The sequence below is a fragment of the Macaca nemestrina genome, chromosome 4 (assembly GCF_043159975.1).
Source record: "Macaca nemestrina isolate mMacNem1 chromosome 4, mMacNem.hap1, whole genome shotgun sequence".
NCBI lineage: Eukaryota > Metazoa > Chordata > Mammalia > Primates > Cercopithecidae > Macaca > Macaca nemestrina.
In genome coordinates, this window is record NC_092128.1 from 7,968,529 (window position 1) to 7,996,196 (window position 27,668).

General features: G+C 51.3%; 2 protein-coding genes across 18 annotated transcripts in view; one reads left to right on the forward strand and one right to left on the reverse strand.

Annotated features, from left to right (window-relative positions):
• Positions 1–11,212, forward strand: part of LOC105474918 (WD repeat domain 86) — a 33,260-nt gene extending 22,048 nt beyond the window's left edge. For 2 of the 14 annotated variants that reach the window (XR_983009.3, XR_983007.3), the window contains exons 4-9: positions 2,957–3,092; positions 6,250–6,353; positions 6,484–6,612; positions 7,679–7,792; positions 8,137–8,642; positions 9,827–9,914. Coding sequence is in view for 7 of the 14 variants with exons in the window: in XM_011729829.3 (XP_011728131.2) it covers positions 2,957–3,092; positions 6,250–6,353; positions 6,484–6,612; positions 7,167–7,327; positions 11,092–11,107 (546 nt within the window). In the remaining 7 variants the exon portion in view is untranslated. Of the gene's footprint in view, positions 1–2,956; positions 3,093–3,308; positions 5,581–6,249; positions 6,354–6,483; positions 7,328–7,630; positions 7,793–8,136; positions 8,643–9,826; positions 9,915–11,091 lie in introns of those variants that run through there. The other 12 variants (XR_011621849.1, XR_011621850.1, XR_011621851.1 and 9 more) reach the window with 12 other exon arrangements.
• The window catches only part of LOC105474919 (negative regulator of ubiquitin like proteins 1), a 33,701-nt gene continuing 15,817 nt past the window's right edge, over positions 9,785–27,668 (reverse strand). For all 4 annotated transcript variants that reach the window (XM_011729836.2, XM_011729835.3, XM_011729839.2 and 1 more), the window contains 7 exons: positions 21,152–21,338; positions 20,176–20,283; positions 19,255–19,407; positions 13,957–14,103; positions 12,285–12,380; positions 11,435–11,612; positions 9,785–11,192 (listed from right to left, as the gene is read on the reverse strand). In XM_011729836.2, the coding sequence (XP_011728138.1) occupies positions 11,014–11,192; positions 11,435–11,612; positions 12,285–12,380; positions 13,957–14,103; positions 19,255–19,407; positions 20,176–20,283; positions 21,152–21,338 (1,048 nt within the window). In that variant the 3' untranslated portion in view covers positions 9,785–11,013. The remainder of the gene's footprint in view (positions 11,193–11,434; positions 11,613–12,284; positions 12,381–13,956; positions 14,104–19,254; positions 19,408–20,175; positions 20,284–21,151; positions 21,339–27,668) is intronic.

Here is a 27,668-nt window from a genome sequence, read left to right on the forward strand (position 1 = left end):
TTCCGTGAGCCTGAGGCTGTGGCCGGTGGGGACCACAGCAAGGATGTTGTGGAGCAGTCTCTGGCTGCAAAAGCCCTGTGGTGCCAGTTCATGAGTCTCACCCAACCCCAAGGAGCTGGCGGGCAGAGACTGCACCTGCATTTTAGGGATGGGCAGGGGTTACCATGTTCAGACCCTCGGCTGTGTGCGCGCGCACAGCAGTGCATCAGCCCTTGTGGCCTCCTTAGCGGGAGGTCCTTGTTTCTCATGTTGCACATGAGACAGTGGAAGCTTGGAGAAGACGAGTAATTTGGCCACGTCTCATAGCTGCTGAGGGGTGGAGGCAGGATTTGAACCCAAGACTGTGCATCTGTGAGCCCCGTGCCTGTGAGCACCACAGCGTGTGCAGGGCTGTCACCAGGCGGGTGGCGCGTCCCCCGACACTCTTGCTTGGGAGGAGGATCTCGGAGGATCTGCTGCTCTGGAGCCTGCCAGGCCCTGTGCGGCCTCCTCCCACGCCTGCTGGGCTCCCTTGGAACCTGGGGAGCTGGAGGCCCGCATCTGTGTCCTCAGCAGTGGAGCCCCAGGCCGGTGCCCTCTCCTGCTTCTGCTTGGTTGGATCTCATCGCCGGGAAACTCCTCAGAGCCACCGTGGCTGCGAGGAGCCCTCAGTATCATCCTGCCTTCCCCCTTGGCTCAGGCCTCCCTGGGCCACCTCGCTCTCCCTGTCCTGTTAGGAAACCAGCTAGTGGGAACAGCAAGGCCTCCACAGGCTGAGGACCCTGGGGCTGGGAGCGCCCCCTCGGCCTGTGTGGCTCTGGCTCGTGCTCGGCAGGGTGCTTCTGGGAGGGCTAAACACAGTGCTCACAGGCCCGGTGTGGTGAGGGCCGGCTGCCAGACAGCAGGAGGGCCTTCCCTTTGTCCTCTCCCGCCCTGGACACCCAGCGAGCCTCCCTGGTGCAGGGGCTGAGCAGCACAGAGGTGTGGGGCTGCGAAGCTCTCCGGTCCTTGGGGGTCTCTGTCTGAAACGTTCCGCCCTTGCCCACTCCTCTCATTAGAGTCCGAGAGGCTCTGTGACTGACTGGGACTCGAGGACAGGGAGCCTGGCTGGCCCTGGAGCCGGCCACGTGGTGGGGAGATGGCCAGGAAATGCTGCGCTGGCGGTGGTCAGCCTGGCCTCCAGGATGCAGACACGGCGCGGGCCGGGGGTGGTGCGAAGAGGGGTCCTGGGCTTCCACTTGCCCGTGAAGGAAAAGGGAGGATCACGGTACAAGGGCTTTCTGGGCAAGGAGGACTTGTAGGAACCCTGGGAGGAAGGCACATGCCCAGGTGTCCTGGGGCAGCAGTGTGGACACAGGTGTGTGGAGTGGAAACCAGAAGGTAGGGCCAGGGAAGCCAGGCCCTGCAGGGCCTCCGGGCACCAGGCGGGGAGGGGTGGTCTTTCTCAGGAAGCGGAGGGGCTGTCGAAGACTGTGAGCGGCTGACTGTGTGCCTGGCAGGCTCAAGAAGGTCCATTTGTCCTTCCTGCTGCTGTCCACGTTACTGGCAGGAACTGTGCTCCTGGGTGGTGCAGACGGCTGAGGTCTGAGTGCAGGAATGTTCTGGAACCCTGCCAAAGCTGACATGGGCAGGTGGGCAGTCACACACATCCCTGTCCTTGGGGAGGGGACCATCCAGTTAGGGAGGCCGCCTGGGCTGGGGCCCACCATAACCCCAGCAGGGCTTCAGCGCAGGGCCTGAGGGAGGGCAGGCCACTGTCCACAGGAAGCACCCACAGCCTCTGCCTCCCAGAGGCCACGCTGTGCTCCTTGTGGTTCCACTGCCCTCTCTGGCCACAGTGATTGGCCCAAGGCCAGTTAACTCCTTTGACCTGGGCTGTCGCCTGGGTCGTGGAAGCCCTTTCCTCCGCGATTTGAACAGGGAGATAATATGGGGGACCGACAGCGGAAAGTGACCCAGAGCGTGGTTGTGAGGGGAAAGTTAGGAGGGACATGTTCGGGATGCTAGTGGCCAGCGTGGACTGCCTGCCTGCCAGTGGGCCCACTGCCTGCTGACCACAAGGGAAGCGCACTGCGTGCCTGACCTGCTTCTGACTCCTGGTTCCTGGGCCCCAGCAGTGGTGGCAGGTGGCCTCTCTGGGGCATGAAGCCTGCGCCTGTCTCCTGTGCCATCGCGCCAGGTCACTGCAGCTGTGGAGCCTGCCTCTCCGCCCTTGCCTTCTCGTCTGTGACTCTGCTGACCAGGTGCTGGCTGGGAATGCTCTTGGCTGGGTGGTGTTTAGTCTAGGGAAATTTACAGAATTATTTTTAATAGTTTCTGCACTTCCCTGGGGCTGCTACTCCTGTCCATCTTGGCGAGGGCCTCTTCCCTTGTCTCCTGGGCCCTTTCTGTGCTTCCTGTGAAACAGCAGCATCAGACAGCTGGAGTGAACCTGTCTCCTAGGCCCTCTTCTCGCTGTGAGCCCCATGAGCAGGGGGAGCAGTGACCCCGTGACAGCCCCCAGCTGTCAGCTCCAGTCCTGGCAGAAGTCTCCCTCACACCCTCGCTCAGGGCTTTCTCTGTCCTGTCTGTCCGTCTGAAGCATGTGAAAGCCCTTCTCTGGAAGCCCTTTCCTCAGCCAGCAAGAGCAAGCAGTTAAGTGCCTGTACCCCACACACCCCCTGGAGGAAGGGGCAGTCCACATCCTAATCCTCAGGGGAAGCAGCTGAGGGGCAGAGTGCCAGGGACTGGCTCAGGGCAGTGTGGGGCTGAGCGGCCAGCCCTGTCGGAGCACTGGCTGTCCCATGGGGCAGGAGGAGCCGCCTGCTTTTGGGTGCTGAAGCGGGCAGTCTGGTGGGGCCTGTGGCGGGGCCATTCCAGGCTCACCCACGGTTTCACCATTGAGACCTGTACACACCCCTTCCCCCCCTATAGAGGGAGAAATCTGGGGTGCTTCAGAGCTGCCCCAGCTGCCAACCCTCCCTGCTCCTCCTCGCAGCTGGTGAACCGATTCGTGTACTCTGGCAGCGCGGACAGGACCGTCAAGTGCTGGCTGGCAGACACGGGGGAGTGTGTGCGCACGTTCACGGCCCACAGACGCAACGTGAGCGCCCTCAAGTACCACGCGGGCACCTGTAAGTGACTTGGCCCGGCACGACCCGCGCCACCCCAGCCTGGCTTCTCCTCCCTGCTTCTTTACTTCCTATGCGATTTTCCCTCATTGAGCCTCGGCTGCCAATCATCAATGTCCAATGGCAGTGCCCCGTCCTTCTCCACACACCCATGCCTGCAGCTGGTTTGCAGAGAAGGTCCAAATAAGGGTTTGGTGGTTCCTCCCCACCTTTCTCCAGGACAGCCTGGGAGACTGGACTGCTGGGAGGGTCTCGGCTCAAAAGCACGTCCCAAAAGGTACATCTTAATTTTCCAAGTGAGACAGTGGGTACCCCTTAATCCAGCCACCTCGAGGACCACATGGGTTTGGCCTCACTTGGCCTTAGGATTTGTATGCAGGGAAGAGAAAATCTAGGTAGCTGTGGTTCCAATGAGGTAGTGGTTTATTTTCTCTCAGGTAGAAGAATTTCAGAGGCTGATGGTCTAGGCTGGAATGAGTGGCTCCACAAAGTAATCAGGCACCCAACTTTCTTCTGTCACTCTGCTTCGTCATCCTTAGCACAGACCTTCTATCTTTAAAGAAGCCTCATGATTCAAGATAGCTGCTACAGTGTCTGCCATCGTGTCATGTTTTAGGCAGGAAGGGAGAGAGGATGGAAGGGTGAAAGGACGCGTCTTCTAGAGGGGATGGAAGGGTGAAAGGATGCGTCTTCTAGTTGAGTTGGTCCCTTTAAGATCTTTCCTGGAAGCTTCATCCAAGGGCTTCCACATACCTCTCTGTCACCGTTCTGTCTGCAAGAGATAGTGAATCATAAAGTCTTTTATTTGAGGAATTTGATGCCAAGATGGAATCAGGGTTATTTTGGAAAGAAAGAAGGGCAAAATGGCTTGTTGAACAGGCAATGAGCTGTCTGTCCTACAGGTCTCAAATTGTCACACACCCGGGCCATTTGGCTCTGCCTCTGGGAGGGAGGAGACGGGGTGGGGGAAGAGTCACAGTGGAATATTCAAGTTGACCTCACAGCAAAGGTGTTGGAGGAAGATAGAATGCAGATATCTGAAAATAGATCCTGACATGCCCTCAGGATTCAGGTGTCTGACACGGAAAAATTATTTTTCGTTTGTTCCTGTGTCCAAGCTTGGAAGTGTGGTTACGGCTCTACTCCCAAGTCTGGGTCCTCTAATTGAACACGAGGAAGGTTCTACTTTCGAAGGTTCTACTTTCAAAAGCTCTGGCGGGTGGCCGCCTAGAACACCTCCCCATGCAGCTGGGGCATGGAGGCTGCAGGGAAAGCGGAGCCTGCAGCCCACTGTTGCCCATCTCGGTTCTTGGTCTTGGCCAGCAAGGCTATGGGATGACCAGACTTTGTTTTTGATCCTCTTCCCACCCACGGGGAGCTCAGCAGCCACACTGGGTTTTCCAGGCCATGTCCATTTGTCTCTGAGTTTGTGGGGGGAAGGCAGAAAGGGGCTAGAAAGAGACCCAGAGATGAAACTTCTCCTCTGGGGCCATTCACTCTATAGTTTTTTAAAGAAAGGCTGGAACAGGCTGGGCACCGGGGCTCATGCTTGTAATCCCAGCACTTTGGGAAGCCAAGGTGGGAGGATCGCTTGAACTCAGTAGTTCGAGACCAGCCTGAGCAACATAGCAAGACCCTGTCTCTATAAACTTTTTTTTTTTTTTTTTGGAGACCGAGTCTTGCTCTGTTGCCCAGGCTGGAGTGCAGTGGTGCAGTCTAGGCTCACTGCAACCTCTACTTCCCAGGTTCAAGTGATTCTCCTGCCTCAGCCTCCCGAGTAACTGGGACTACAGGTGTGTGCCAACCACACCCAGCTAATTTTTGTATTTTTAGTATAGACGGGGTTTCACTGTGTTGGCCAGGCTGGTCTGAAACCTGATCTTGTGATCTGCTCCGCCAGCTTCAGCCTCCCAAAGTGCTGAGATTACAGGCGTCAGCCACTGCGCCCAGCCCCCCATTTTTTTTTTTAATTAGCTGGGTGTAGTGGTGCATGTCTGTGGTCCCAGCTGTTCAGGAGGCTGAAGCGGGAGGATCATTTGAGCCCAGGAGTTCAAGGTTAACAGTGAGCTATGATCGCACCACAACACTCCAGCCTGGGCAACAGAGTGAGATCCTGTCTCCCTGTCTCAAAAAAAAAAAAAAAGAAGGCTGGGGAACAAGTACCCACAGAGCACCCTCAGATAGGTAGCCCAGCACCCTTACCCCCAGGTGGTCCTGCCCCTTCTCCCCAAGGTCCCAGGCAGGCTTGCGCCCTAGCTGCCCACCGTAGTTACCTGCTCATTGACAGACCAGGACTTCCTCCCTCCCTCTCCACCTCCCATTTCCCTGTGAGCGTTTCCTGGGACGTCTGCCAGGTGTACTGTCTGCCTCAAGTCCTAGCAACAGGGTTGGCTTCAGAGAGCCCAGCCTAGGCCAAGTGAGTTCTTCTAGTCCACATCCTCAGTGTGGCTTCCTGACTAGCAGCAGCTTGTCACTTAAAACTGGCTAGAAATGCAGATTTTCAGGCCCCGTCTGCTAAAACAGATTCTGGGATGCGGCCCCATGCTCTGTGGCTAAGCCTCCAGGTGACAGATGCAGGCTGCTGTTGGAAAACGATTGGACTAAGTTCTTAGGAAAAAACCCCAGGGAGAGAGAGCCACCTGGGGGAGGAGACAGACTGAGGGCGGAGGCTCGCCCCCGCTAGGGGTCCTGGGGTTGCGTGATCATGAATCCCAGAGGACTGGGCTTTGATTTGGGGGCTGATCCATTAATGAGGATGGGAGGATAAGGCTGCGACGCAGCGGAAGGTGGGCGGACGCGACTTGAGGACCTTACGGTTATCCCCAGGCAGGGTCCTCCCAACCAGGCACGGGAACCAACTTCACCAAACCGCGGAGTGGGGACTGGGCCCGGGCGGTGTTCAGCAGGGGCAGGGCTAGCTGGCGCGCAGGCATCTGCAGGGTGGAGCCCAATAACTGTGGGGATCCCTGTTTCTCTGGAGGGGCGCTGTCCACTTCCCATATGAGCCTCAGGATACCCCCGTGGGGCGGAGTCCCGGAGATGCCCCAGGTCACGCTCTCGCCGCCCTAGGTCACGCTCTCGCCGCCCCATCCCTGCCTGCGGGGGGCCGGGCAGGGAGGGAGGGAAGGAGGAAGGCCCAGCGCGCCCTGTGTGTCCGCAGTGTTCACGGGCAGCGGGGACGCTTGCGCCCGGGCCTTCGACGCGCAGTCTGGAGAGCTGCGGAGGGTGTTCCGGGGCCACATATTCATCATCAACTGCATCCAGGTAGGTCCCTCCGCCTTGCTCAGGGCCGCTGCCCGTGGGAGGGAAGGTGCCCTGCCCAGATCCATCCATGCCGGCGGCCGCGTCCCCCCGCCTGCCGCCTCGCCAGTGACGCCCGCCCCTGCGCCCGCAGGTGCACGGCCAGGTGCTCTACACCGCCTCGCACGACGGCGCCCTGCGCCTCTGGGACGTGCGCGGGCTCCGAGGTGCCCCGCGGCCCCCTCCGCCCACGCGCAGCCTCTCACGCCTCTTCAGCAACAAGGTGGGCTGCGCCGCCACGCCCCTGCAGCCGGCCTGACCCCATGGGGGCCCTGCCGACGCCAGCCCAGACGCCCATCGGCTCCCAGAGCGCCCTGCCCTGCTCCCCGCGGCTGTGGCGCCCGATGGCCGGGGAGGAGCGAGGAAGCCCGGGCGGGAGGAGAGCCCGGCGCAGGCGTCTGGTTTTTCTTTGGTGGCCAGGAGGCGCTGGGAGCGGGAGTGCTCGCCCTCGGGACCGCCCTCTTTTCCCTTTTAGGGTGATTCCTGCCCTCCCTCCCCCATCCCTGACCTGGCGAAAGGCCTAGTCTCAGGGACCCTCCCACCTTAGGGGCTGCAGGCGGACTGCCCCAGCTCCCCCAGCCCCAGGAAACAGGGCCTTTCCTGCTGAGAGGAAGTGACTTTACAGAAGCCACTGAATCTGGTTATTTTGGCAAATTGTCTGTCTCGAGGGCCTTGGGGGGAACTAAAATACACAGCCTGAAAGTTCAAAGTACTCCTGTGTCCTCTTTTTGTTTTGCAAACTGAGTCTTAGCTTCCTTTCGGATCTTGAGATTCCAGGAACCCAGGGCGGCGGGCCTCCTGCCCTCTGCCTCTCACACCGGCCTGGGCAGCTTTGGGGGTGACTTGTGGAGATGCGGGGCTGCCGCCAGTGTCACTGGTGCAGGGAGTGGACTTGGAAGAGGCCAGGGAGCAAGGGAGCGGCTCTTTAGCCTGTGCAGGTGACAGCGGGGACCCCGCTTGGGAGCTCTCATCATTTTCTGGCATGAATCTGGGAAGTTCCTTCAGGGCCTGGAGTTGGGGGAGGGGGAAGGGACGGGCAGCAGCCCCATCCCCGGGCTCGTGCACAGGAGTCAGGGCAGTGCCTGATGCTGGGAGGTGCAACACACACGCCAGAGCCACCGAGCACCCAAGGGGAGCCCTGTGCGCAGGGGCTCAAGGGGCCAGTGGGGCTCAGTCTGCCGAGAGGCCCTGCAGGAGGCCCCTCAGCACCCTTCACAGCACCTGGAGGGGGCGCTCTTCAGTCCCTTGGTGGTGCCGCTTTCTGCATCCATGTGCCCCGGTTGGCCCAGGTGCCAGGAGAGAAGCTGCAGGTGACAGTGTCTGCCGTGAAGAGCTCATCATCTCGCTGCAGAGAGAAGCATCTGCTGCAGGAGCAGCCCCTTCAAGTGGAGCAGCCCTTTCAGGTAGAGCAGCGTGCACTTCGTAGTGTTAATGCAGAAAATACTTCATCAGAGAGGGCCAGGTCCGCCAGGGCTCACCTGCCAGGCCTGATGGACGGGTCCACCCTCGCCCGGATGAACAGGTAGGGATTGCACTGTGGGCAGTAGGAAGGAAGGGACGCAGGCGCTGTAACTCCTGTAGGCCAAACCTCCAAACCCTGGGAACCAAAGCGACCCCGACCCCCACCCCAGGAAAAAGGGCTGGTTGGGAGGCAAGCAGATCGGTGCAGGAGAAGCCGCAGAAACGGCACCACGCACTGTTCTCTGGGTGAGACTTAAGCACACACAGACCTGGGGTCTTGTGTTAGGTCTTGTGCCAGGTCTTGCTGCGACCCGGAACCACTGGGGCCTGTGGCTGCCGCAAGGGACGTGTCTACCAGAGAGGAGCTTTCCATCGTGCTGAAGGGACGGTTCCGGAGGTGCAGGCCAGAGAACCGCCTTGAGTGCTGCCTGCGGGCAGTGCTGCCGGCCGGCCCTGAGCCTGTGCAGACGCTGGCACTGACTCCTGCCTGCCGAAGACACTGTTGCTTGGTGATGCTGCACTCTGGCCTGAGCAGCCCCTCACTGATATGTCAGCTCCAGTCCCCACCTTATCCAACCACATCAGAGAATGGAGCACGCATCAAGCCATCCAGAGAAACCAAATGGGGTGCGGACCCAAATCACGGGCGCTGCACTCACTCAGCATTTTTATAGCAACACACATTGGGGTAATTTCTACTTCCACCGCACAGAGAGCTTTGCGAGATGCTGAGGACATAAAGACAGCCAGATGTCCATTCTCTCTCTGGTTTCTGAGAGCCAGAGAGACATGGTGAGTGAGAGACTCTGATCTCCTGAACCCAGGCCTGGTCCCCTTCCAGCCACACCACTGTCGCCTTGCTATGAACGAAGAAACGAGGTGTCTGCTTTTGATAAATTGATTGAGTTGGCTAAGAGAGGAAGGACAGGAGCTACCCATAGGACATATGGGCAGGAACACAGGGACACGGTAGGGCAGTGATCAGCATCAAGGACACCTAACCAGTTGTGCACACCATCATGCTGGCATGGGCTGCCCTCACCTGCCTGCCACACGCCCCTGCCTACTCCTGCTCCTCTAGTGGCATCCAGCCTCCCCACTGTGATCAGCAATCATACCATCCGCCGCCATTCTTCTCCCCACAACTCACACCTTCTGGCAGCCATGAACATGTCACACTCAGACTGTCCTGCCCCAAATACTATCTCATTTGTCCCACATCTAGACTGTTCTTTGTCCCACAGCTAGAATGTTCTTTTTCCTTTGACTTCCCAAGGAGAACCCTCCCAGGCCCCCTCCTCTGCAACAGTCTCTCCTTCTCCAGCCTCAGCACCCTCCTGCCCCCTCCGCCACCACCTGTCCAGTTCCACAGGGTCAGTTGTAGGTACAGCAGGCCTGGCCCGAGTCTCCATGCCTGCAGGGCAGCCCGTCCTGGATATAGCACATGCCCAGAACTGCCCCCACAACCGGCTTCCTGTGCAGCTCGCTCTTCACAAGACAGGGAAGAGTTTTGGGGCCTGCTGGTGTGTCACTGCTTCTATGATGGCTAAAAACAGCTGGGAAGCTAGAAGACACGCCTGAACCAAGCTCAGGACAGCGACTTGCTAGCAAAAAGCTTCAATTCAGGCCCCAAATCCAAGTGTGGCATTGTGTCAAATGAGGCTGAGACTTCACGTCACCTCAGCTCACCAGGCACTTCTGAGGCAAACCCTGATAGGTGCATTTCAGTCCTCTGCCCAGGATCCACCCCAGCCCCACTTGGCATGTGGCATCTTTCACAGCAGGTGCCCTCTGCTGCCTCTGAGGTCATCCTTCCTTCTCCTCACAAAACTCACTGGAAACAAACATCTTGCAATCACGATGAAGCACTAGTCACCCAGACGCTTTCCACACCTGCAGCTGGGGAGGCTGAGTCAATTACTGTAAAGTCTGGGTGACAACTTTTGAATATATTTTCCACCTTTTATTTCCATCAGTATCATCCATTTAAGAAGAATGACAAGAAGTTTCCCATCAGTCCAAACTGGACCACCCACGCTTTATGAAAAGGTTAGAGCATTTCAGCCGGTCCCACATGACCCATCCATCTTCAGTCAGTGCCTTCTGGAAGGGAGGAAAAGTCTTGGATGCACCTGGAACTCAATCCACTCGGCATCTGGCTGCTGCTGCAGTCCTGGGGCTGGAAGGAGCCCCCACTGGGTGCACATCTACAGAGGAGTACGTGGCGCAGTGAGGACGGTTACTGCTGGAGCCGACACACAGCGAACTACATACTTTTAGAAAGAGCCTCTGTCACATGGATAGAACAACAAAAAACCCCCACAAAAACCTGGAGAAAATATATCTAAACCTCTGATAGATCTCTTAGCTAGCAGTGAGTTCAGTATGACAGCACAGCGTCTACAAATATTAATTAAAAATAAATTGCTTTGGTTAGCATTTATTTAAACCTTTCCCATTCAGTAAAAGGTTTCTGTAATGAGGAATGCTGAACATATATAAAGTCTGACACTCAATCTTGAATTTCCGGGGCGTGTTTTACTGAACTAAGAGCATAAAACACTGGCGCCCCAGGCCAAAGGCATCTGCTGCTACCTGGTGTGGCCCCCAAGGCCAGGGCCTCATCACTATGCCCCACAGCACTTGGAAGGAAGACTTAAAGGATGATTTGAGGGGTGGGGGAAGGGGGTGGCACAGGAACCCATGGGGCACCCTGGCAGAGATGGCAGCGTGGGAAGCAGGAAGGCCATGGGCAGTGGGTGCATGAGGCAGGCAAGCCGGGCAGATGGAGCCACAGCTGGAGAGGAAGTGGTCGGGATGCCCTTCCCAGGACCCTGCCCCGGACACCTTCCCCAGGATCCCTGTTCTGTGGGACCTCTGTTCCTTCCCATTTCAGGGTAGAACAACAAGCTAGGGAAGGGGTTAGGGACGCAGACCCAGGAGGCAGATGGAACGACCTACACCAGGCCAGAGGAAGCTTCTTCCCCGAGACCACGCATGAAGGCCCTGGGACCCCTCCTGGCCTTGTCCCCTGCCCGCCCCCTCCTACACCCAAAGAGGAACTTGCAATTCAGATAAAAAGTAAGAACAGAAAGAGCTGCATTCGCCTTTTCATAATGATAGCATTTATAAGCAGAAAATTAGCACTATTTCTGTTCATTATTTAGTTTTTCTTTGTTGCTGACTTCATATTTTCTACATAGGATAGGTACTCTGCAATAATCATTTCTTCGTCTTCCAGAGTTGAGTCAAGATAGTCTTCCTCATGCTCCGGAATGTCTTCCAGTATCTCATTGACGGCCTCTGTCTCCATGTCTTCGTCTGTTGAGGCACTAGAGGTTCCTACAATAAAATACTGCGGGAGTAAGTGAATTATGTGAGGATTGTCCTGGGGACACTGCACAACCACAGTCAACCTCAGACTGTGCCTCCTGCTGGCCACACTGTCCAGGCGGCCAGCCCAGCGACGTCAGGGGACGCCCCTCTCAGTCTCCATGTCTGCCGTGACCTAGGGCACCAGCCCCATCTGTTGGCTTCTGAAGACACTTTGCTGTCAACGTGGCCCTCAGAGACCTCAGACCTACCTGCAGAGTCAGAAGGGGATGTGGCTGGCGGGGACAAAGAGTCTTCCGGCGACAGCGGCAGGTCGGGAGGCAGGCTTCCTCCGTTGTGAGCAAGGGTCTGGGCAGCCAGCTGGACGTTGCCTCTGAACACTCTCAGCGCAGCTTCGGCCACAAGTGCATCAAAACCCATGTACACCAACTAGGGGAGAGGGCAGGGTCACAGCCTCGGCCACCCCCATCACCCACAACGAGCAGACAGCCGGCTCTCATATTTAAGAGCTCCCGGCATGCGCACCATGGCCCTTTCGGCACAAGTCATGCTTCTGTGCAACGGGAGCGTGGAGCAACCTGGAAGGGGGGCTTGGAAGACTCGAGTCGGGTGCATCAGTAAGCAGCCATCTCGGGACAGGCAGTGACCTCGGGCTGAGAGCAAGGCACCACGCCAGTCTCACCACGAGCACCGTGAGGTCAGTGGCCACAGCATACAGGCATGCTAATGCGTGTGGGGGGACAAATGTGGACAGAGTTGTCACTTGGGACACAAAGCTGGATGGGTTTCACAGGTCACAGTGACATCCTTTTAGGTCACAGGCAGATAAATGGGACTGATGTAAACAGCGGTACATAGGAAAAGGAGGCAAACCTAAAGAGAGCTTCCTGACACTTCCCCAGATTTCCTGCTTTCCAAGGAGGCCTCCCCTGCCCTCTGTTGCTGCGTGGGTGGCCTCTGAGGTGGAAGGTTACACCTGGAGCCTGGGAGCCAAGGTTTCAGCACGGACTCCCCCAGTCCTGCGGCCTGATTCACCCGCGTTACCCCAAGCAACCCCACCCAAGGCTGTCCAAGCTGAGGGCACAAAGACGTGTCACTCACTTGGTCAATGTTTTCCTGGGAAGGACTTTCTTGACGGTTGTCGGTTTCAGGATTGGAATCATTTAACCACCACATCTGAGGATTGCTGAGCAGAATCTAAAACACACAGGAACACCCTTTACCCACCACTAAGCTCTTCACACATTCAGACGGGCACCGCACCCTGCCGTGTGCTCAGCAGACCCAGCCGTCCTCTGCTGCTATGAGGCAGCGAAAGGGGCTCCCGCCCAGGCTGATGTGCCCAGAAGGCTTCCAGCCAGAGACTGGGACAGTTGGGGTTTGAAGGAGGAGCAAGACTAGTCAGGGGAAAGATCCCTTCTGACAGAGCAGGAAGGGACGAGAGCAGGCGGAAGCGCATCCAAGCAAACAGGGTTCGTCAGAGCCACAGACAGAAAGGTCTCTTAAGCAGCTCAGGGCTGCCTGATTGATCTTTGAAAGTGTCATGCCCTCTAGACTTAAAATATCAGGCAGGTAGTAGAGTTATTTTGACCCTTGGTTTCTTCGTCACACAATACTTAATCTTAAAAGACTCTGTGGAGACTTTCCTTTCCAACACTCAATACTTCTGTGTTGACTGGAGGTATTTATGTGCTACTCCTATAATTCCAATCTACTTCGAGACCCATCAGTCCCTTCGGATGTTCAGAATTTCCCACCTCTTAATATTTCTCCAACACAAAAAAATCAAAGTAGATATTCAAATACAATTTTAAAATTTAACGTATACATTAAATATACATATACATCATAACAGAAGTACTGACTTGTGGAGCCTTCCAGGGAACAGGGCAGGGATAAGAGACAAAGGCAGGGTGGACCCCCGTGCCTGCTGCACCCACACCCACCTCAGCAGGGCAAACGAGTACACCTGCCCTGCCCTCCACCTGCCTCCACCCCCATCTTGCCCCCAGCCCCGCCCCCAGCATGCACACAACCTAAGCTAGCTCCTGCCTGCCATGCTGCCCCAGCATCTGCCTGGACTGCTGCCTCCACGCAGCCAGCCCCCTGCCTCCCGTGCACCCCTGGGGACTCCCTACCACGCGTGCTCTGAGTTTGTCTCTCACTGAGCTGCGGGGCTGAGGGCAGAGGGCGCTTCCATACCAAGCTGCCGAGACGCAGCACAGCACCTGCCCTACTGAGGATTCCATCTGCTTCTCCAACACAGGGAAGGAAGCGGCCCAGGTAAAGTCACTGCTGTCTGGATCCCAACCTGCTGTCACTCCTGAGGGGTTCTTTGAGAAGCTTCCCCTTTGCCAACATGTACTATGGACTAAATAAATAAAACTAGATACTTACAGTTAAAATTTTAATGCCAAACAATTATACTGCAAGTTGAATTACCATTCTCTTTTTCTGCTGTGGAAACGGCCTGTTTACACTACACTCTGCTGCACACACAAACCCTACATCAAGTCCTGGCCTGTGGACTCCGCTGGTGTGGACAGGCACCGTGTTCTGGAGCCAGGCCTGGGCCAGGCACTGAGCATGGGGCCTCATGGGGCCTCACATGGCCTCTGTTGGGGCTGGAGCCCAGGAAAAAGCTGCCCTTCAGATCTGATGACGGGGCAGCCCATAGGAGTGAGCCTGGGAGGATGCCCGAGAGCCATGGAGGGAGCTCTGGGCAGGACCCACTGCTCAAGGACAAGGCCAGAGGCCCCGAGGGAGCGGCTACCTTCAGGGCCTCGTCCAGGTTCCCGCTGGCTGCGTGGAGCGCCTGCTGGGCTGCGTGCGTGGAGTAGCCCATCCCTTTCAGAGACCTGATGTTCTCGAGGCGGCGTCTTTTCTTCTCTTTTTCCTCCTTCCTTATTTGGGCCAATTCCTTTAGGAAAACAGCAAAGTCCCATCCCAAGTTAGGGACTGAGATTTCACAGCATCTCAGTCTACATTCTGCAGGATTCTCGGGGTTTCCAGGCAAAGCCAAAAAACCAAAGCAAAGCACAGCAGGATCTCTGTCTACCTCTTTTCACCCAGCCAAATGGCAGAGGTGCCACAGAGGCAGAGGGGTGGTGGAAGTGCTGCTTCTGAGGGCAGGCAGTGGAAGTGAGACGCCCGTGGGGCAGGAAGGAGGTGCCTCATGAGCCCTGCCATCCGGCATCAGGATGGGCCACTCGCCCAGCCCAGCGCGCTCCCACTGCAGAGGTCGCAGGCGTGAGGTGCATGGATTCTCTTCTAGCAACTGGGCAGAAGAGCTTTCTGCATGTGGTGGGAAGGCCTTCCAGCCTTTGATGAATCGCCCAGGGACTCAAGTTCAAATGTGATGTGGAGTCAGGGGGCTCCTGGGCAATGCCATGGTTGATGACCCACCCACCACAGCTTGGGGAGCAAGGACTCCAGGGCCTTCTGAGGCCTGTCATTCCATTCAGAACCCACAGAATGCCCAAGGACAAAGGTCATCTAACCTCTTGGTTCTCAACTCTGTTTCTCAGAGTTGCCTGCCATTGCTGCAGGAGCACAAGGCGGCTGCAGAGGGTTCTAGTCTCTTCACCTCTCCCACCCAGGGCCAATCAGGAGGGTTCCCAACTTATTTTGTAAACTAGTATGCCCATAAACATGTCACTTAAAAAGGGGATTTTGCTGCTTAAAAACAACAACAAAGCAAGTTTGAAAACCAGGAATTTAATCCAACCTCATTATTTTCCCAACAAGGAGACAGAAAGCTTTCAACAAAGCTAAGTGACTGCCACATTCTCCCAGGGAGACCAGCTCCACCATCAGCAGCAGTGAGGATGGGGGAGAAAACAGACTCCCCTCCTTCCAGAGACCTGCTCCTGCCTCCCACCCAGCCCAGGCAACAGGCGCCTCCCTGCGTTTTCCCCATAGCAAGAAAGTGGCCTCATCTCTTAGGAAAACAAAAGCACCATCATCGTGGAACCAGACTCCACAGTGCCACGGTAGAAGCAGGCAGAGCAGAGTGGCTGCTGGAAACATCTCCAGGGATGAAGATACCTGTACACTCATGGCCTGTCTCTATCACAGGAGAACCTCCCCTAGTTGGTGTACATGGGTGCCTCTCTGCACCCCGAGAATCCAGCTGCACTAGGCCTGTCTCATGCCCCCGTTACGTGCTCTACCTTTCAGCGGCCAGTCTCCCCCAGCTCCAGCCCCACTGCACAGCGCAGTGGGCTCCGTCATTCCAGTCACCTACCTAAAAGCCCACAGCAGCTCCCGACCACCTCCCCACACTGAGGCACCAGCTCCTTATTATGCTACTCAGGGCTCCCACTCCCTAGCCTCAACAGCGCTTCCAAACTGACCTTATCCTGCCACACCACCCAACCACGCATGCCAGCAGGAGCCTTTCATGCCACTCACATTTGCACTTTTTTTTTTTTTTTTTTTTTTTTTTTGAGACGGAGTCTCACGCTGTTGCCCAGGCTGGAGTGCAGTGGTGCGATCTCGGCTCACTGCAAGCTCCGCCTCCCGGGTTCCCGCCATTCTCCTGCCTCAGCCTCCTGAGTAGCTGGGACTACAGGCACCCGCCACCGCGCCCGGCTAATTTTTTGTATTTTTAGTAGAGACGGGGTTTCACTGTGGTCTCGATCTCCTGACCTTGTGATCCGCCCGCCTCGGCCTCCCAAAGTGCTGGGATTACAGGCTTGAGCCACCGCGCCCGGCCCACATTTGCACTTTTATTCACACTTACACTCCACATAAAATGCCTTTACTGGTCCCATCCTCTGCTTCTCTGCTTTCAATACAGTTTCTTCCATTTATATTCCAAAAGGCTACGAAGCATGCCTAACATCCAAGCACAGAGAAGGACGCTGCCAGCCAGCAGACCTGGGCATTACCTAACACAGACCTCACATCAACTGGGAGCTTCGAAGAACACTTCCTTTCATTACAAATGTCTTAGTCTGTTTCCTTTTAATCATGTAAACACACGTGAGAAAATTATTTTCTGATATATTTCTCTTTATACTAAGATGAGTTAGATAAAGTAGATCAATCAATGACAGTACTGCACTGAAGTGGCTACAGTTAAGTAGAATCAGATTTCAAGAGAGAGGCATTGTATGGTCACAAGCAGCTGCGACAACCTCTTAGGAAGGCTGCCTCTCACAGTCTGGCCATACTGAAGCATGATCTGTGATCTCTGTTTCTACAGCTGTTGCTTTTTGCCAGATGAGAAACTGGTCTGTACTCAGGGCCATGTTGCACAAAAAATATAAACTTTAAAAATTATGTATTAAAGGCTGGGTGCAGTGGCTCACACCTGTAATCCCAGCACATTGGGAGGCCAAGGTGGGAGGATTGCTTGAACCCAGAAGTTTGAGACCGACCTGGGCAACATGGTGAGACCCCATTTCTACAAAAAATACAAACAAAAATCAGCCAAGAGCTCTTGGCAGGAGGATCAGTGGAGCCCAGGAGATCAAGGTTGCAGTGAGCCATGATCATGCCACTGCACTCCAGCCTGGACAACAGAGCAAGACTCTGTCCCAAACAAAAACAAAGGATTTACATTCAGCTCAGTGAGATGCCCACACCTAGAATGTTGGAACTCCGTGGGCAGCAGCTTTCTCTCGCTCATCTAAAGCTCCGATAGGAGCCCACTTTCTGTGGGACATTGTTTTTGTCTTTCCAGCACCCATTCTACCCCTCCCTGAGGTGTGGGAGGCTGCTCCAGCTCCCCAGGTGGCCCCTGAACGGGCTAAGGTGGCGACCCTCTATCTCTTGCCACAGGCCTGAGCCAGTCTTGGCATTCCTCCAGCCTCAGTGACAACAGGTTCAAGGCTTCCCAATCACAAGAAGCTCAGGATTTTCCCTGAGGATTCTGGGACAGGGATTATGGCCTTTGGTATGATTGGATGACACTGATGACACAGGGTGGGGGGTGGGGTAGAGAGACAGACCTCAGGTCCTCAGTGACATCAGTAAGCTACTGAATCACCTAACCCTGAGACCCATCCTACTTCTGGACTTTTTACAAGTAAACAGGCCAATAAATCCCGTCACATCCCTTTTTTTGATGTTTAGGCAATTTTGTTTTTTTGTTGTTGTTGTTGCTTTCAGCCAAAAGCATCCTAACCAATAACACCCATTGGGGTGGAAGAGGGAGCACGATCAACTGCACTATACACACTGTTGTTTTTTATTTGCATTTTCTCCAAGGGCTTTTAACTTCAGAAATGTACAAGTGATGTGATTCCACTATGCTTTAAAAGACCGCCTCTGAGCTACAGCTCTTCCCATGTGTAAGATGAGAAGTATCTGTCCTATGGCCTCTCGGGTGGTCACAGGCAGAAGTGAATGACATGAGTGTGACAATGTTTTATGAACTATAGTCTCATACACTGATGAGAATTGTTTTCCAAATGATCTCATTTTAAAACACTAGCTTTCCAGATGCTAATAAAATCTTACTGGTAGTGGAGCAATAGTAAAGCAACAAATCAGTATCAGCAATGTTTGTTTTTCTGTTAGTACTTAATTAGACCATGTAAAACTCAAACACACAGAACTCAACTTTTCAGCCCATCGCAGTGGCTCACACCTGTAATCCCAGCACTTTGGGAGGCCAAGGCAGGCAGATCACTTGAGGTCAGGAGTTCGAGACAAGCCTGGCCAAAATGGTGAAACCCCATCTCTACTAAAAATACAAAAAGTAAAGCTGGGCATGGTGGTGGGCACCTATAATCCCAACTACTCAGGAGGCTAAGGCAGAAGAATCACTTGAACCTGGGAGGCGGAGGTTGCAGTGATCACGCCACTGCACTCCAGCCTGGGTGACAGAGTGATACTGTCTTGGAAAAAAAACAAAAAAGAACTCAGCTTTTCAAAGTCTCTGCCTTTACCTACTCATTGACTTCTATAGCAAGACCCAAAGGACCACGATTGGACTAGGCGAGAGAGAGGTAACGACCACAGTTGGTGTTGTAAAAGGAGAAACCCAAGCAGCCCTGGGACTGCTCACTATGGCATCAACCCACGAATCCACTCCCTCTCTGGCATCATGTGGGCAAACAACCACGGGGCTTTCCTGCTCCCATCCTAATACCCCGAGGCTGCTTTTATCCTTCGGGATTATCCTAGTGTTTAGCAAAAAGGGAAACGAGGTAACATACATTTGAGGATTCTAGAGACTTCTGTGGCTGGAGTTTACAGCTAGAAAGGGCCTGTGAGATAATCTAGTACCAACTTCTTGTTTTGGCAAAAGAAGAAAAATGGTTCTCCTGCTAATATTCCACCATGATCTCCCTCTAGGCCTCAGTTATTTTACTGCAGGACATACTGGATAGAATAAGGATCCCTCCAACTCCAAAATCCTAAGGTTTTCTTTAATGTACTTAATTGTTTCAAATGATTATAGTTTTTTAACCTGTGCTTTCATAATATAATACAATTTGTTTCTATAATTTGACTTATGTTTCTAGGCAAGGATGCAATCCCCAACTTTAATAAAGACCTCATGAAAAAACAATTTTCTGTTTTTAAAATGACTTCCAGAAAGAGAGTTAAAGAGAGAAAGGGGACTGTTTGCCACCACAGCAGGAAACAAAACTAAGGAAACTGCAGCATGTGAAAAATGATCCAATTGAAAAAGACAAGTTTCAGCCAGGCACAGTGGCTGACGCCTATAATCCCAGGACTTTGGGAAACTGAGGTGAGCTCATCACTTGAGGTCAGGAGTTTGAGACCAGCCTGGCCAACATGGTGAAACCCGTCTCTACTAAAAATACAAAAATTAGCTGGGTGTGGTGGCGGGCACCTGTAATCCCAGCTACTCAGGAGGCTGAGGCACGAGAATTGCTTGAACCCGGGAGGGGGAGATTGCAGTGAGCCAAGATCGCGCCACTGCACTCCAGCCTGGACAACAAAGTGAGACTCTATCTCAAAAAAAAAAAAGTTTCTCCTTCCTTCCCAATCTGGAGTAATGAAGAGTTCCTTGTTATTAACACCTCCTGTGAGACTATCTTTTTTTGTTCTTTCATACCCAAGAGAGCTAGGGCATTGTGAAAGTGGGTACCTCTCTGCGGTTGGTAATATGAGTGGCCGCATGATCCACGTTCCCATCACACGCCCTCAGGCCAAGCCGGGCTTCCTGGGCAGTAAATCCCAACTGCAACAAATTGTCCACTTTTGATGGATCGATATATAGCTCTTTCAAGAGCTGACGTGCCTAGAGACAGGGAGAAATGTCAGAATCATGTAACCATGGCAATACTTAAAGCTTAATACAAAGTTAAAGCCTAAAAGAAATTAGATTGTGCCCAATGTGAATTAAAGGGCATCAGATTTTGGATAAAATCTCTAAACTAGGCCTGTTATTAACAAGTACAAATGGAAAGAGACCAACACCATCTCTACTCACATTACACAGCCTCAGCACACCAGGAAAGAGGCTGGCTGTTGTGGAAGTGACTGGTATCCACTTTTTTTTTGGCAACAAATGCCCCTGAATTTGAGCTGTACACGTGGCATTTCTCACCCTCCCGTGCAGCTGGGTGTAGCCAGGTGGTGAAGTCGAGGTCAATGGCATGCAGCCACCGCGCTGGGTGCAGCTGCTGGGCCATCGCTCAAGTGGCCTGCTCTGGACGCTCTCTTGCCCCCTCTGCTGGCTGAAAGAGGCACTGACAGGAGCAACCTGGGACGCCTCGCGGAGGCTGGCGGGCTGCTCACTGCTTTGGCCCCGCTCACCTCCAGACTGCAAGATGAGTGAGCCATAAACTTCTATCCAATTAAAGTCACTGTCTTTTTGAAGTCTCCTTATTACAGCATCTGGCTGTACTCTAACAAATACAAATATGTTTCTGGTTCAACATCTCCTGTGCATGGAGAAAGCGCAGGCATGTTTCTCACAAGTCACAAACTACTAAGTTAAAATCCTTAACTTCCGCGAGTGTTTTTTAAAAGGAGGTGAAAACGGTTACAACTTTACTTTTCTTACCTTGTTAAGATACTCACAAGCCTCTACATCATTTCCACTGTGATAGTTTCGGATACCTTGAAGTAAGTAGAGTCTTAGAAACAGTACTTTCTCTTTCCCACAATTTCCCTAAAATTATTGAAGAAAAAAAGGACAAAGTTGCCTTATTTCTAATTACAGGTGTACAATACTCACATCTGTAATTCCCTTGGTCTCCAGAGGGGCAACATGGTAGTATTAAAACGTCCATGGCTTCACTGTGACTGATGGCAAAAGTGAAGCCCCTTCTTCCCCATCCCCTGTGGTACCACAACATTCCTCCAGACATGCAGCACTCCAGACACGCAGCGCTCCAGACACGCAGCGCTCCAGACACGCAGCGCTCCAGACACGCAGCGCTCCAGACACGCAGCGCTCCAGACACGCAGCGCTCCAGACATGCAGCGCTCCAGACATGCAGCGCTCCAGACATGCAGCACTCCAGACATGCAGCACTCCAGACATGCAGCACAGTGGCCCTCCTGGTCAGCAGAGAAGTATGCAGAAATCCAAACCAGGTATAAGAGAATCTACATCAGCAGGATTGTGATGACTTGCGGAAATCAGAACAATCCTTACTCGAGCCAGAGCTCTTGAGCTGGGACTCATTCCCTCTAACTGTTACTGCTGAATGTCTATTTTCTGCATTTACATCTTGCAAATTAGACTCTACCCATATAAAGAAGTCAGCAGCTCTCTCCTGGTCAGGGTGATCACTGGTGGGGTTCTATGACTAGCAAACTGTGTTCCTTTGGGCTAAATGCTCACACACTAAAAGAGACAGCCAGATTTGTAAAGCATGGAACACTTTATAAATATATAGGTTAACAAGAGGATACTGCATATACTACTATCAAAATGAAATCACCTTCTGGCAGTAGTTCAAATACTTTAACAGGAATAAACACAAATGCTAGAAATGGACTCAACAGACATAAAATGAATTCCAGGAACATACTTTTATGTGGACCAGTCTCTGATGATTTTCTCCATAACAATTTTTAAAGCATTTCTGGGCCAAGTTTAATTTTTTTTCTGCATCATCAAGGCATTCCAGTTGTTCCAGGCGGAAGTAACACCACACTATATCCAGCTGGAGGACGGCATAGTTATCCACTGTGTCCAGCAGCTCTCTGCAACACTCACTGGAAAGAGAAGGAAAATGACATCACTGCCAAGCAGCATTTGAAACATTTTTAGCATTTGAAACCTTTTTGTGAATTACTGGAATTCTTTCCCAGTTCTTGGTATATGTTCAAAGGCTGACTGCTCTAAAAGAGAGATCCTAATGTTTAGGAAGGGAGCTGTATTTATAACCTCATCCTTCTAATGGGGGAAAAAAGGAGAAATCAGGGCTTAGGAATCAAAGCTTACCACCACTTGCCCCAGGACACACATGCAGTCCCTTGACAGGAAGGAGACCCCAGGGCCACTGTTTCAGAGGCCCTTAGCAAATACTGGGAAGACCATGCTTTAAAACTGTGACTTCCAATCCTGACTGCAAATTAGCATCACCTGGACCAGAGCAACATTCGTTCGTTCGTTCTTTCTTTCTTTAAGAATCATTGATCCCACCTAGACCAAACGTAATAGAAATCTCTGGGGGTTGGGCCTGGTCGTTATATTGCCCGAGTCTCCCCAGGTGAGTCTAACGTACAGCCAGGGCTGAACACCGCTTCTTTAAAGACGCCAAAAAAATCCCTACGTATTATGAATGCCTCGGCTGACGAAGGCTCGGACAAGACATTCACGTTCAACCACATTCAAGCTGGGGGAAAATCAATCCAGAAAGCGCCAGGCTCTAACGGCCCGGCTGATTTCTGAGGGCCTGTGTGCAGGCAAAACGAGACTCTGTATCATGGCAGCAGGCTGAACCCAGGCACAGAGAAGGGAAGAAAGACAGCAACAGAAGTCAGCGGGCTCCAGGAGAAGTGCTGGCAAAGGCAGCCATCAGAGTGACTGATTTTAAGTTATGATTACGTTAAAAATTCCTAATGCCAATCTAGGTCTCAAGTCTTCAATAAGAACATTTGGAACCACACATTGTACATGAACAAGGTTTTATATCTTTGTGTTCATTGGTGTTCTACTAAAAATAAGACTGCTCTTGTATAAAACTACGAAATCCACATGGCCTCAAGCTTCCTGTCCTGCCTATCAAAATATGCGTGGAATAAAAAAAAAAAAAAACCCAAAAGGACTTTTATTTTGTCATTTGCCCTTTAAAACAGTAGTCTCCTAAAGAGGGCCCGTGTAAACAGTCCAGTTGGGGGTGCGGCAAGAAAAATGTATCACGGCAGTATTTTTACACTTATTTTCATCTCTCTCAACATTTCGAATTTCGTGAGTGTTTGAGAACATATACACCATATTTTACACACACATGTGCACGCAGACACACAGATGTGGAGCTGGGTGAGGGGTACTGTCTCCAAATTTACTGCTCAGCCTGAGAACTTGACTTTGAGAGAAAAAGCAGCACTTGGTGGATTGTGGTCTGATCTCACAGGCACGGTGAGATTTCCTGGCTCTGGACACGTTCTGGTTCCTGTGACAGAAGACTCTCCTGCCACTCACAGGAAAGCAATGGGCATGTGGCCGAACTTCTCCATCTCCTGCATGTTGCTTTAACAGGCTCATTCATGTTTTACTAAGCATCAGGAGCGTGGACAGAAATGGCCTCATGTCAGTTAAAAATAAAATCAATATGCACTTATCTCAAGTTGGACCCAGGATCGAGTATTTTTTTGTGCAGCCAAAAAAAAAAAAAAAAAAAAAAGAGAGAAAAAAACCAACAAAATGAACAAACACACAAAACCAAAGCAGAGGTCTCAGAGGGCTACCTGTCATCCTTTCAGTTTTGAGAAATCAACACATTATTATATATAAAACTATATTTAAGCCTGATCATTTGCTTGGGGAAAAGTGGTTTCTTAAAGCCTGGTATAAATGGAATTTAGAAGGCCGGGCATGGTGGCTCACACCTGTAATCCCAGCACTTTGGGAGGCCGAGGTAGAAAAATCACTTGAACCCAGGAATTTGAGACCAGCCTGAGCAACATAGAGACTGTCTCTAAAAAAAAAAAACTATAAAAATAAAAAATTTCATTTAGAGTATACTTTTATTAACACTACTTTGGTTTATAATTTTAGTAGCATTAATATTCAGCACTGTTGATACATTTTCATGCTGACAATATTAAAATAAACATACATTTATTTAAATAAAATCTACTGAGCCTAGCTTTCAAAAAATAAAATCCTGGCCAGGCACAGTGGCTCATGCCTGTAATCCCAGCACTTTAGGAGGCCGAGGCGGGCGGATCACCTGAGGTCAGGAATTCAAGACCAGCCTGGCCAACATGGTGAAACCCCATCTCTACAAAAATTAGCTGGGCATGATGGCGGACACCTGTAATCCCAGCTACTCGGGAGGCTGAGGTGGGAGAAATGCTTGAACCCAAGAGGCGGAGGTTGCAGTGAGCCGAGATCGCGCCATTGCACTCCAGCCTGGGCAACAGTGGAAGACTCTGTCTCAAAAACAACAACAAAAATTAAATCCCATTTGAGCTTAAGTCAGTTATTTAACAGAAATTTATTATGTTCATCTTACAGTTTAATTTTTTTTTTTTTTTTTTGAGACAGAGTCTTGCTCTGTCGCCCAGGCAGTGGCGCAATCTCGGCTCACTGCAAGCTCCGCCTTCCGGGTTCACGCCATTCTCCTTCCTCAGCCTCCCGTGTAGCTGGGACTACACGCGCCCGCCTTCACGCCCGGCTAATTTTTTGTATTTTTAGTAGAGTCGGGGTTTCACTGTGTTAGCCGAAAGGGTCTGATCTCCTGACATTGTGATCTGCCCGCCTCGGCCTCCCAAAATGCTGGGATTACAGGCGTGAGTCACCGCGCCCAGCCTAAACTTTTATGTTAAAGAAAGAAAGATACTAATTTCAAGAAAGGTAAGCCTGGCCGGGCGCAGTGGCTCACACCTGTAATCCCAACACTTTGGGAGGCCAAGGCGGGTGGATCACCTGACGTCAGAAGTTCAAGACCAGCCTGGCCAACATAGTGAAACCCCGTCTCTACTAAAAATACAAAAATTAGCCGGCAGTGGTGGTGGGCGCCTATAATCCCAGCTATTTGAGAGGCTGAGGCAGGAGAATCGCTTGAACCAGGAGGCAGAGGTTGCACTGGGCAGAGTTTGCAGTAAGCCAAGATTGTGCCACTGCACTCCAGCCTGAGTGACAGAGTGAGACTCCGTCTGGGAAAAAAAAAAAAAAAAAAAAAAAAAAGGCAAGCCAAACTTACCTTTTTTCAAGAAAGGTTGGCTAAAAAGTCATTTTCAATTTTATTACTGGTTTTAAGGAATTGGATTATAGTGTGCTATAGTATAGTTTTTTTCCTGATATTTCTTGTACTTGGGGTTCATTAAAGTCATTGCATCTGGGGGTTTATAGTTTTCATCAAACTGGGAAAAATTATGGCCATTTTTTTCTTCAAGTATTTTTTCTGTCGCACATGCCTCCCTTTCCGGGGACTCCAATTACATGCATTTTAGGCTGCCTGAAATTGTTCCACAGCTTGCAGATGCTCTGTTCATTTTTTCTTTTTTTCAGTCTTTTCTGTTTTCTCAGATAGTTTCTATTGCCTTACTTAACATTTACTAATCTTCTCTTCCATAGTGGCTATTTTGCAGTTCATCCCACCTAATGTACTTTTCATCTTATGTGTTGTACTTTTCATCTCTTACATTCTGGTTTGGGTCTTCTGAACGTCTCCCATGTCTTTATCTGACATGTTCAATTGTTCCTCTGCCTTCTTGAGCATATGGATTACAGTCACTGTTTTCATGTCCTTGTCTACTAATTCTGTCTTCTGGGTCACTTCTGGATCTGCTGCTACTGACTGATTTTTCTGCTTGTTATAGCTTGCATTTGCTTGTTTCTTTGCATGCCTACTAATTTTTCAGTGGATGCTTGATATTTTTGAGTTGCTAAATTATTGCGGTTTGTTAGGGATGCACTTACTTCAAAACGGTAAGTTAAGGGTACTGTTCAGAACTAGCTTTTAAGCTTTGTTAAGTGGGACCAAATTATGGCCTAGTACTGAGGCAACACCCTTCTGAAGATTCCATTTGACGCCCTGTGACTACCAAATTCTCCACTCTGGCTGGTGGGAATATGAACTATTCCTGGCCTTCTAGGAACTCTGGGGATTATTCCCTGCTTCTTTCATGTGGTACCTTGCCCAGCCCTGGGTGGTTTCCTCACACACATGTGCTGATCATCGCTCAGCAGAAGACTCAAAGGCTCCTCTGAAGCTGACACCCTCTCTCCGGCAGCTCGCTCCTCTCACCTCCTTGGCCTCCTGCACGTCCAGCTCCATCTCCTTAACTCCAGGGAGCACAAGACTCTGCCTGGGTTTGCCGCCCTCCCTGCCCCATAGCCTGAAACTTCTCCAGGCACTGAGCTCCCCTCATGCTTCCCCACCCCAGGGTCACCATTCTGCACTGCCAGGAAGTCACTGTTTCATACTATTTGGGGAAAGAAACTATTATTGGTCATACTACAAACCATACTCCAAGACATACGGTAGGAAGTTGTGACAGAACTTCTAGCTTACTTGGAGAAGTTAGGGGGAAAAAATCAAATGGAAAAGGAAGTGGAAAAACTGAAGTTTCCTCCATCTGCATTCTATTTGGCTTGCATTACTGCTGATTTCCTTTATGAAAAGGGAGAAATCACACACACACAAAATATGCTAACGAGTTGGCCAGGATAAACAGATGCCCAGAAAACAAGTAACTTTCTCTACTTAGAAAGACATTGACAATTATTATTTCATTATTATATCTACTACTTACCGAACATGTTAATGTACCACGAACTGAAGATGTCGCAAAATTTTTATTCAGTGGTTCCCTGAGACCTAAAAATTATTTCAAGGATTTGTCCAGGGTAAAAAGATTGAGAGAGGCTCACACAGATGTATGAAGATCAACCATGTCTTTACAACTGCTGAAGCTCGATTATGAGTGTATATGGAAGCTCATTATATTAATTTTTATTTTTATGTCTATTTGAAATTTTCCATAATAAAAACTGAGAAACAACTATGGAAGGGAATGAAAATTTTACTTAAATGTTTAGGACCTAATTTACAGCCTGTTTACTCTGCACTGTTTGCAGAAGAGAATGAAACTAACATCCTTTCAGAAACAGGCAGAGACCGCAGAGGCACCCACCAGCCCTCATTCTCACTATTCCCAGCCCGGCCCCTCTCCTCCCAATCCCTTCTTTGTGTACGTTAAAGTTGGGACTTGTTCACTTAGAACCCAAAGGCACTGACCAATGGAAAACTATAAATATTTGCATTCATCTTCTGGGAGTATACAGTATTATCTTGGGAATGCACCAAAACAGAAAAGAAGTTAACACTAAATTTGTTAACTTTTGACCATTTTCAAAAAATCAAGTCTACTTTTGAAATGTTGAATATGTCTGCATCACAGTCTCTTAGTACCATTCCCCATGAAGAGGAACCAGGACTCCTTGGGAAATTGCTGATTCCTGGTCTGGGACATTAAATGCCCAAGATGAGCCTGGAGTATCTTTGGATTCCAGAAATCAGAGACTGCAAAGACTAACAGGGTTGAGTCAAAAAACCACAGGGGCTGCCTGCCAGCCAGCGATGACCAATTTAAGCACTGAAGTTTGAAACATATCAAATGTTTTAAATCCATGAGTTAATAATGACACTTAAGAAAATGAAAAGAAAAAGAAACCTCTTTGGTCACCTTTGGAGGGTGATAGTGAAGGAACTCATTTATTTTGAAAACAAGAAAATAAGAAGAAAGGAACAAAGTATTTTATTCTATCTTTCCTATACAAATTGTACCTCCACATATAAAATAACTGATGAGCAAAAAAAAATTTTTTCAGAATTCCAACAATAAATGCAGAAGGGAGGCCAGGTGCAGTGGCTCACACCTGTAATCCCAGCACTTTGGGAGACCAAGGCGGGAGGATCACATGAGTCCAGGAGTCCAAGACCAGCCTGAGCAACACAGGGAGACCCCATCTCTATAATAATAATAAAAAAAGGCAGACACAGTGGCTCACACCTGTAATACCAGCACTTTGAGAGGCTGTGGTGGGTGGATCACTTGAGCCCAGGAGTTTGAGACTAACCTGGGCAACATAGTGAAACCTCATCTCTACAACAAATACAAAAAAATTATCTGGGCATGGTGATGTGCACCTGTGATCCCAGCTACTTGGGAGGCTGAGGTGGGAGGATCACTCCAGCCCAGGAGATGGAGGTTGCAGTGAGCTGAGATGGTGCCACTGCACTCCAGCCTGGGTGACAGAGTGAGACTCTATCTCAAAAAAAATAATAGTAAGTGCAGAAGGAATAATATCACCATCATACAGCTCTTAAACAATGGATTTGAGGAATAATCATCAATACTACCCCAAAA